This window comes from Colobus angolensis, unplaced genomic scaffold (genome assembly GCF_000951035.1).
Source record: "Colobus angolensis palliatus isolate OR3802 unplaced genomic scaffold, Cang.pa_1.0 Scaffold179, whole genome shotgun sequence".
In the NCBI taxonomy this organism is placed as follows: domain Eukaryota; kingdom Metazoa; phylum Chordata; class Mammalia; order Primates; family Cercopithecidae; genus Colobus; species Colobus angolensis.
Window position 1 is genome coordinate 5,371,595 of NW_012114921.1, and position 10,616 is coordinate 5,382,210.

General features: G+C 45.9%; 2 protein-coding genes across 5 annotated transcripts in view; one reads left to right on the forward strand and one right to left on the reverse strand.

The window, feature by feature from the left end:
- LOC105509624 (NADH dehydrogenase [ubiquinone] 1 subunit C2) overlaps window positions 1–3,228 on the forward strand; it is a 12,124-nt gene extending 8,896 nt beyond the window's left edge. Inside the window, exon 3 of one of the 4 annotated variants that reach the window (XM_011938926.1) lies at window positions 1,612–3,228. In XM_011938926.1, coding sequence (XP_011794316.1) covers window positions 1,612–1,649 — 38 coding nt within the window. In that variant the 3' untranslated portion in view covers window positions 1,650–3,228. Of the gene's footprint in view, window positions 1–1,485 lie in introns of all 4 variants that reach the window. The other 3 variants (XM_011938925.1, XM_011938923.1, XM_011938924.1) reach the window with 3 other exon arrangements.
- THRSP (thyroid hormone responsive) lies at window positions 3,180–8,004 on the reverse strand. Its single transcript, XM_011938922.1, has 2 exons — window positions 7,520–8,004; window positions 3,180–3,867 (listed from the first exon to the last, which is right to left on the reverse strand). The coding sequence occupies exon 1, from the start codon at window positions 7,989–7,991 to the stop codon at window positions 7,539–7,541; it is 453 nt and encodes a 150-aa protein (XP_011794312.1). The 5' UTR covers window positions 7,992–8,004; the 3' UTR covers window positions 3,180–3,867; window positions 7,520–7,538.
- Between the last annotated feature and the right edge of the window lie 2,612 nt (window positions 8,005–10,616).

The window sequence follows — 10,616 nt, forward strand, 5'->3', positions numbered from 1 at the left end:
AAAAAAAAAAAAGAAAGAAAAAATTTGAACTTGTAAACATATAAATAGATTTTCCCCAGTCTCAGCAACATAGTGAGACCTCATCCCTACAGAAAACTTAAAAATTAGCTGGGTGTGGTGGCACATGCGTATAGTCCCAGCTACTTGGGAGGCTGAGGCAGGAGGATTACTTGAGCCTGGGAGGTCAAGGTGCTGTGAGCTGTGATCACACCACTGCATTCCAGCCTAGGTGACAGAGCGAGACCCTGTCTCAAAAAAAAAAAAAGATTTTCCTATTAATGTAAATGTGTGATATAAAACATTTAAATTTCATTAGACTGATCTCTAGGGTCTTATTTAGCTCTAAAATTTTATTACTCTTTAATTTTCCCACAGCCTTCAGTCACATATATGATATTTATGGTGGATCAGAAAGATACATCTTCATTTTTTGCCAAAGAAGAGCTTAAAGACTAGTACAAAGCATGAATAGTGGATGTATCGGGAATGCATAATACTCAGAACCATTAAATGTTAGAGCTGGAAGTCATCTTGGATATATTGATTACTAGGAGTGACACCCAGTGACTGAGCAGTCTTCAGTCCCAGACCTCTGGCTCTTTGCTTAGACATAGTTCCATGAGTTCACTGTGTCTGCAGGAGTGTGTATAGCTGCATGGCTCATTCTGCTTCTGAGCTGCAGATTACTGGCAGTTGTGCCAAGAGCCTCATGCATGGACAGTGGGAGCCTGGAGAGCTTGACCACATTGGCTGCTGGCCTCTCCTAGCTGACCTGTGCCCTTCTGTGTTTATTTCTTCCTTCACCTCTTCAGTCAGGTTATTCCTGGCAGCACCTTGTCCCTCTTGGCAGCCATTTGGTTGTCATCACAGATTCCTCCAAAATTATTCTTCATTCAATGAAAGAAAATCCTTCAGTGATTACCAAGCCATAGTCGAGGACAAGAAAATAAGGAAATTCTTAGGGGTTTGTCTTAGTCCATTTGGCCTACTATAACAAAATGCCTTAAACTGGGTAATTAAAAAAAATTTTTTTTAACTTTGTTTTTCTTACCACCTGTATAATTGCAGAATAGACTGGGTAATATATAAATAATAGAAATTTATTGCTTGCAATTCTGGAGGCTGGGAAGTCCAAGATCAGGGTACCAGCACAGCTGGTGGCTGCTAAGGGCCCACTCTGTGCTTCATAGATGATGCCATCTTGCTGTGTCCTCACATGGTAGAAGAGGCAAATCAAGGTCCCCTAAGCCGATCCCACTCATGAGGATAGAGCCTTTGTGACCTAATCACCTTCCAAAGTCCTAACCTCGTAATATCATCATCTTGGGGGTTACATTTCAACTTATGAACTTTGGTGGGGCGTGAACATTCAGACCACAGCAGAATTTCAATCAGTAAGAGTACTGAGTGTTAATTTTCCTTTAGGAAATACAATTTTTAAAACATATTTTTAAAATAAATCTTTTATGATCTTTCCTTTTATAGAGAAGAAAACATATGCTGAAATTTTTGAAAAATTCCATCCAATACGTTAAAGTCTTCAAAATGCTTGCTCCAGTTTCACTGATACCTGCTGTTTCTGAATTTGATGGAACATGTTTCTAATGAGAGTTGAAGCTTATGCTTATCTGTGTGTTGACACCTTGTAATTAAAATAGTTACCATGAATACTCTGACTCTTTTTATTGTTGTAAGAAAAATAGTTCATCAGAGAATGGTCAGTTTCCATTCACCCATCTGAAAGATTTTAAAATGAGGTTGAATTCTAGTTTAGAGTTAGCAGACTACAGCCTATGGGCCAAATCTGGCCCACTGTCAATAAAGTCTTATTGGAACACAGCCATGCTCATTTGTTTACATGTTGTTTATGGTGACTGCCATGCAGAATTGAGTAGTTGCGATAGAGACCTATGACCTGCAAAGCCTAATTAATATGTGGCCCTTTCAGAAAAGGTTTGCCTGTCCCATCCTAGTGCAAAGTGAATTTAGAGTGAGACAGATTATGGAGGATTCTGTGACTCTTGCCAAATAATTTTGACTTCATCCTGTAGGTATTAAGTCATTAAAGCATTTTAAATTATACAGTCAGGTTTGTATTTCTGAGCTCTGTCTATAATGATATAGAAGGTGGTTTGGAAGGAGGAGACTCCAGACAAGGAAAACAGAAATCTTACGCTGCAAAGGTGTCTTTGCTCTTAGGTGGATTATCCTGGAGAAAGTGGACTCAGGAGCTAATACTGTCTACAGTGGAGCTTGGTGCAATTAAAAGCAAAAGACTCTACTTAACTGGAATGAGGTTACTTTTTATGGCTTATCAAATGCTTGTCCTGGCCCGATGCAGTGGCTCATGGCTAGAATCCCAGCACTTTGAGAGGCTGAGGCAGGATAGATTGCTTGAGCCCAGGAGTTTGAGGCCCAGGAGTTTGCAACATGGCAAAACACTATCTCTACATAAAATACAGAAATTAGCCGGGCATGGTGGCACATGCCTGTAGTCCCCGCTACTCATGAGGCTGAAATGGGAGGATCTATTGAGCCCTGGAGTTCGAGGATGCAGTTAACTGTGATTGTGTCACAGTTCACTGCAGCCTGGGTGACATTCCAGCCTGGGTGACAAAGGAGACCCTGTCAAAAAAAAAAAAAAAGTACTTCTCTCAAAAGTTTTTGTTTCCTAGCTTAGAATTTATAATCAGATTCGGTTTTGGAGATAAACTATATATGTTTTGTTTTGTTTTGTTTTTTGGTTTTTTTTGAGACAGTCTTGCTCTGTCATCAGGCTGGAGTGCAGTGGTGCGATCTCAGCTCACTGCAACCTCCACCTCCTGGGTTCAAGCAATTCTCCTGCCTTAGCCTCCTGAGTAGCTGGGACTACAGGTGCATGCCACCACGCCCAGTTAATTTTTGTATTTTCAGTAGAGACAGGGTTTCACCATATTGACCAGGATGGTCTCGATCTCTTGACCTTGTGATCCACCTGCCTTGGCCTCCCAAAGTGCTGGGATTACAGGCGTGAGCCACCGCAGCTGGCCAATATGTGATTTCAAATTAGGTGGCCTTATAAATATAAGATGGTTTCTGGGCAAAATCAAATGAATTCCGTCTTTATTTTCTTGAGTACCACTTGTAAGAACTGAAATTAGGTTGGAGAAAGTGCTTTAGAAATAATAAAGATGTACAAATACAAGGTTTTTGTTTTTAATTACTTCTGCAATAAGTACGTTTATAGTTCACTTGTTGTTGGCCTCATCAGTGGTCGCCAAGTAAAAGAGGGTGAACCACTCATCCCAAGAGACTCTGTCTGCTACCCCTTAGCTCTGGAGGGTAAAAAGCAAGGGCCAGAGCAAATACATAGGAGAAAGAGGGAGAAAACAAAAATCAGGCTATTTTAATAGCCCTCACATGCCAAGTGCTTTTGATTCATCATCTTTAGTTTTCATCAACTTGTGAGGTACATACTATTATCACCATTTTATAGATGAGGGAATTTAGGCTCCAATGGGTTAAATAACTTGCACAAGTACACACACTGAATGACTGCCATGAGGAGGGATGTGAATTTTGGTCACATGCCAACACCTACGCTCTTCCCACCATACCACACAGGACAGGTAACTGTCTAGTCCCTCCTGCTCACCTCCCCAAGCTGGTAAGAGGAGCAAGGGGAGCAGTGAATAATAGCAACAGACATTCTAAAGGTGAGCCAGTGACTGGAATCCAGGAATTGGTGCTCAGGAGTTAGAGAAGCATCCCGGAGAAGTGAGCCGCCTTCACTTCTGGCTGCAGGTCTAGGCCTTTCTGCTCTCATCATCGGCTGGTGAACTGCTCCACCGGCCTCATCAGAGTCTGCCTTTTATCATGTGAAGGGACCTGTGGAGTGAAGAAATTTTTAAAAGGCCAAGTGAGTATCAATTCAAACAACTAAGATACTATCACATGCCCATTGAAGCAGGAATTAAAATGAAAAAACTCAATGCTGATGTTGCTGATGAAAAACTGGCAGTGCCTCAGCACTGTAAGGAGAATCCTAGGTTGTCAGAGCAGGAATAACTCATTTGATTTCTCTGCTATATTTTACTAACAGGGAAACTAAGATGCAGAAAGGTAAGATAAGTTGTCTAGGGCCAGGCTTGGTGACACGCCTGTAATCCCAGCACTTTGGGAGGCCAAGGTGGATGGATCACTTGAGGTCAGGAATTCGAGACCAGTCTGGCCAACATGGTGAAACCCCATCTCTACTAAAAGTACAAAAATTAGCCAGGCATGGTGGCGTGAGCCTGTAATCCCAGCTCCTCAGGAGGTTGAGGCAGGAGACTTGCTTGAATTTGGGAGGCAGAAGTTGTGGTGAGCCGAGATGGTGCCACTGCACGCCAGCCTGGACGACAAGAGCAAGACTCCATCTCAAAAAAAAAAAAGAGGTTGGGCGCCGTGGCTCACGTCTGTAATCCCAGCACTTTGGGAAGCCGAGTGGGGAGGATCACAAGGTCAGGAGATTGAGACCATCTTGGCCAACATGGTGAAACCCCATCTCTACTAAAAATACAAAAAATTAGCTGGGCGTGGTGGCGTGAGCCTGTAATCCCAGCTCCTCAGGAGGTTGAGGCAGGAGACTTGCTTGAATTTGGGAGGCAGAAGTTGTGGTGAGCCGAGATGGTGCCACTGCACGCCAGCCTGGACGACAAGAGCAAGACTCCATCTCAAAAAAAAAAAAGAGGTTGGGCGCCGTGGCTCACGTCTGTAATCCCAGCACTTTGGGAAGCCGAGTGGGGAGGATCACAAGGTCAGGAGATTGAGACCATCTTGGCCAACATGGTGAAACCCCATCTCTACTAAGAATACAAAACCTAGCTGGGCATGCTGATGTGCACCTGTAATCCCAGCTACTCAGGAGGCTGAGGCAGGAGAATTGCTTGAACCTTGCAGGTGGAGGTTGCAGTGGGTCGAGATTATACCACTCCAGCCTGGGAGACAGAACGTGACTCTGTCTCAAAAAAAAAAAAAAAAAAAAAAGGTGTCTAGGATAATACAGAAGTCAATGGAAGAGCCAGAACAAGAGCCCAGATTTTTAACTGTTGCTATACCATATTGCCTCTGAATGAAAATCAGGTTAGGGTGTGTTGAAATGTTGTGGTGTAGAGTTGCTGCTCCGGCCTTTGAAGCTATTTGGTGAGTCAGAGTGTGGTTTCTACCCATTCTGCCATGCCCAGTTCCCACTTTGAGCCCACTCTGCAAAAGTCTAAGAAGGCTCTAAGGAACACCACTGTAGAGGAAAATAATTAGACTAATTAGGCCAGGGTTCATATCTTGGCTCTGTCATTTACTGAGTAATGTTGGACTCATTTTACTTCTCAGGCCTCTGGTTTTTTCATCTGCAAAAGGGAATGATAGGCCGGGCGTGGTGGCTCATGCCTGTAATCCTAGCACTTTGGAAGGCCGAGGCAGGTGGATCACAAGGTCAGGCGTTCGAGACCAGCCTGGCCAACATGGTGAAACCGTCTCTACTAAAGATTAAAAAAAAATTAGCCGGGTGTGTTGGCACACGCCTGTAATCCCAGCTACTTGGGAGGCTGAGGAAAATCTCTCGAACCTGGGAGGCAGAGGTGGCAGTGAGCTGGGATGGCACCATTGCACTCCAACCTGAGTGACAGGGTGAGACTCCATCTCAAAAAACAAAAAGGGGAATGATAATTCCATGAGATAATGGATATGCAAAGTGATCTTAAAATTATTCAAATACCAGTCGTTAGTTTTACTACCACTGTTATTGTTCAGTGAAGAAGCGGAAACCCAGAGAAATGAAGTAGCTTGCCCAAGGCCCCACAGCTCATTAGTGATAGAATCAGAACGTGAACCCAGAGCTGCTGACACAGCCCAGTCTAATTCAACAACCTCTGTGAGGTAACTTGGGGAGCCTCCAGGGGAGAGGGAAGAAGGGTTGAGGTTGACAGTTTGGGTTTGAAGTGGGAGAAGGAAAAACGGCTGAGAAAATGCCTGGAGCAGAGATCTCCATAGGCTCTGTGTTTGGGGGTCCACATTTATTCCCCATAATTACAGAGCAGCCTTCACACAGATTATGAAGATAACACAATATGGCAGACAGTGGGCACGAGGAAAGAACGCTCAGCTCAAAGTTGAGGCCGGTCTTACTTTTGTCTCTTTACTGCGTGACTTTGGGTGAGTCCCTTCACCTCTCTGGCTTCAATTTCCTTACTAGTAAAGTGGGGATGAGAATCTTTTCCTGCACATCTGCATCAGATGGTTCTGAGATTGCAATGGACATGGATGTTGTTTACAACTAATGAGACCAGTTGGTGGGAGCAGGGCTGGCAGGTGGCACAGAATCAAAACTGGCAGGTACTGTGGTCCAATTTGTATTAATACTAGTCTTTATCCATGAGTGAACTAGTGATGACCATGCTAAGAACCCTTCCCACCTCCTACCCTCTGCCACCACCTGCTTGTCTAGCTTGCTGCTCATCCACACTCACCACCCCAGCCCCTCTGTGCATAGACATGTAGGCTCAGACTGGAACACATAATCACATGTACATACAACAGGGCTTCCCAACAGGCATGTCTGTACACTCTGGTTTGCCTGGAATGGATTAGAGTGCCATGACAGTGGTCCCTCGGCTTCCCGTTTGGTGGGTTCCAACCTGGGATGGTCAGAGTACTCCCAGCCTGTTGTAGGAGTACTGCAAGCAGCCTCACCTATGTATCCCCAAGTGCCATATAATTTTCCATGTTCTGTGACTTGAAAAAATGTTGGGAAACACTGTCACACACACGGAATTCACAATGTTCACTTAAGTCAATATGCATGCCCTAGGTAAGTTTCTTCCTTCTTTCTTTCTTTTTTTTTTTTTTGAGATGAAGTCTCCCTCTGTCGCCCAGGCTGGAGTGCAGTGGCACAATCTCGACTGACTGCAACCTCCGCCTCCCGGGTTCACACCATTCTCCTGCCTCAGCCTCCCGAGTAGCTGGGACTACAGGTGCCTGCCACCACGCCCAGTTAATTTTTGTATTTTTAGTAGAGACAGGGTTTCACCACATTGGCCAGGCTGGTCTCGAACTCCTGACCTCAGGCAATCCACCTGTCTTGGCCTCCCAAAGTGCTGGGATTTGGCGTGAGCCACCGCGCCCAGCCCCTCTTTAATCAAATTCTTAACGAAGTCAATGATGAGAACACACTCATTCAATTCACACATTTGCAAGTATTCACATACAAATAAATGCACACGTGCACAAACATATGTATGTGCATATGAGATATGCCCTCACAGGCCACTTTTCCTTCTGTTTCCATATCACTTCATTGCAATTGCCAATTTGAGGTCAGAAGGATAGTAACACAGGCCTAGTCTTAGGCCCTCCTAGGTTGTGGTCCCAATACCCTGACGCAAGAGTGGCACTGTCTGAGAGCCAGGCTGTTCCTCTCCCACCGGGTTGCACCACTGCCCCCTCTCCTCTCCTGGAATGTCCCTTGGTAGACTCTGACACCCACCAGCATGGCCACCATTACCTTCCCTAGTGTCCAAGGTCTACCAAACTTGCCCCGTCATTTCCTGGTATTTCCTTGTCACCTCCTGGGCTTTCTTGGTAAGGTGCATAAGGATGTGATGGAGGCTGGAGAAGTGCAGGTGGAACTGGGCTTCCAGTTCCAGCTCTCCTGAGGCACTCTCGTCCTCGACTTCCTCTGTCTCTGCAGTTCCATTCTTAGCCTCCTCAGCTTCGCTGCCTGCCACCTTGGCCTGCCACTCCTCCCGCGGCAGCAGCCCATGTTCCACATCCACACAGATGGCCTTGAGCATGGTGAAGTAGGTGTAGAGATCGGGGGCCTCAGCCTGGGCCTGGCCCCCATGCCCACTCAGCTGCACATCCCGCAGAAGGCTGGGGATCATCACCACCTGCTCCATGTTGTGCACCTCGGCCGAATACCGGTCCATGACGGTCAGCAGGCAGTTCTTGGGGTAACGCTTGGTTAGCACCTGCATGGTTGCTTCCTCTGACACAGTGAACCCAGCAGACTGCCCCGTGCTATTTCTAGGCTCTCGGCAGATTGACAGGATGCCAATGCTCAGCTGTTGGGTCAACACAGCCCTGTTTTGGGCCAATCCCAGGGCTCAGGCTCTAGCATCTGTATCAGGTGATCCATCTGCCCAGAGATAGGTCTGCCAGCCTTCTGCGTGTCATCCCAGCTCTGCATGACTGCCCCAGCAAGAACCCGACACTTCCTCTGTCAGCTTGCTGAGCCAGTTGGAAGGAAGCTTTTCCCTTTGGCAACTGGTACACTGGACCTCAGGGCAATAAATGATTCTTTCAGGTCACTGGAGACCAAGCTGTCTCTTTGCTGCTTAGGGCAGCCTTCCAATACACAGTTCACTCCTTCAGCCCAGGGTGACTCCATTGTGAAATGGAGAGGATTTGAAGTGAAACAGCTTGATGTGGGGCAAGGAATATTGAGGTTAGAGTCAGAAACCCAGTTCTGCAATTTCCTAGCTGAGATTTTTTTGTTTTTTGCTGGCTAATATTTATTGAGCACCTACTGCACATCAGGGTCTGCAGTGAGCCTTCTTGTGAGTGATCTCATTTAATCTTCACCATAACCCTCATAAATGTTTTGTTTATTTCATTTTTGTAGAGATGAGGTCTTGCTATGTTGCCCAGTCTGGTTTTGAACTCCTGGGATCAAGCAATCCTCCCACCTCAGCCTCCCAAAGTGCTGGAATTGCAGGTATGAACCACCAGTATTCCTGTTTTGCCAATGAGGAAATTGAGGTGCAGACAGCTAAAGTAACTTGCTCAGGTCCCATTGGGGCTGGGATTCCAGCCCAGGACCACTTCTACCCACCTCCAGGCAGTGCTCTGGACTGACATGAGGTTACACAGTCATACAAGTTAACCAGATCCATATCCTCTGTAAATTTGAGGTGGTATTGTGAGAATTGAATAAGACAAACCAATAAAAATGCTTTGTATCAGTCTAGACAAGCGGCTGGGATCAAAAGAGGAAAAAAATGCTTTGTAAACCACAAAGCCCAATCCTCAGATGTATTATCTGTGCAGATTCTAGATTATTGCTAAGGCTTCTCCCAAATCTAACCAGTCATTCCACAAGCTACAATGCTTCCACTTTATTATTGACCTTTCCTTGGACCAGCAGTCTTGGAAGATAATAATCTTCTGCATGGTCATATTGTCATAGTTTACAAACTGCATTTGCTATATATTTTTTTATTAGATATTTAAGAAAATGAAGGTCTGGGGAAAGGCCCAAAGTTGCACAAGTTAGTGGCAGAGTCAAGTGGAGAATAAGATCTTCTGAGTTCTGGCTCAGGTACCTGCCCCCTCCACTGCCTCCGGTGAAATCTGCTGAATGGTGATACCTCCCACACCTGCAGAAGAGGAGAGAGGAGGAGGGAGCACAGGAGGGGACGTGGGGCTGAACAGGGCCTCAGTGTTGCCTCACCTAAGCCACCCTCACCTCCACCCTAGGGCGGGAGCCCTCTCTGCACCCTCCCAACTGACGATCATTCACTCCTCTGCTCCCTCCCACTACAGCCGGAGCTGTGAAAAAGCTTATCTTTAGATTGAACAAAATTCCACCTCCCAGCCCGGCATGGTGGCTCATGCCTGTAATCCCAGTAATTTGGAAGGTTGAGGCAGGAGGATCATTTGAGCTCAGTAGTTTGAGACCAGCATGAACAACATATGAGACCCTATCTCTACAAAAAATTAATTAAAAAAAAATTAGCTGGGTGTGATGGCACATATCTGAGGTCTCAGCTACTCAAGTGGCTGAGGTGGGAGGTGGGAGGATTGCTTGAATCCGGGAGGTTGAGGCTGCAGTGAACTGTGATGGTGCCACTGCACTCCGGCCTGGGTGACAGAGCAAGATCCTGTCTCAAAAAAAGAAAAAGAAAAGAAAAAGAAAAAATATTCTACTTCCCTATAACCCCTCCACCTTAAATTGTAATATTTACCCCACCCAGAGTTACTGGCCTTAACTACGCTTATGTTGGCACAGCAGAGTGGTGTGCAAAGTCCCATCCTTTAACTCCGTTCCCACAGGGGCCCTGAGACAGAAAAACATAAGTATCATGAGACAAAACTGAGACTCAGAAAAGAAGAGGTACTTGCCCAAGGTCTCATAGCTCGGACATGACAGGAATAGGCGTGCCCTAGCTCCGTGAGGCCTGAGAAGAAAGCAGCGATCATCCCTCTCATCAAGTCCCCTTGGCAGGCTGGCCGCGCATAGCCACAGATGACCTGAAGTCACCCTGTGTTGACAGTTGGCCTTGCTTCTCCAGGGCAGAATAAGCAGCCAAATCCAGGCCTGGGCCTGCTGCAGAGGGCAAAGCTTCCACCTTAACCCTCTGTGTACTGCAAGCGGTAGAGGGAAACAGAGAGCACCAGCCTCCCTGAGCCTCGGCTTCCTCATATGTTGTAATAATGATAAGGGCAAACATTAACTGAGGACATATTATTCTAAGCTAAGTGATATATGCAAAGTTCTTTTTTTTTTTTAAACCTCGAGCTTTTTTTTTTTTTTTTTTGAGACAGGGTGTTACTCTGTCGCTCAGGCTGGAGTGCAGTGGCATGATCTTGGCTCACTGCAA

Excerpts from the sequence above, each read along its gene's own strand:
- THRSP (XM_011938922.1), bottom strand. The coding sequence starts at position 7,991 with ATGCAGGTGCTAACCAAGCGTTACCCCAAGAACTGCCTGCTGACCGTC.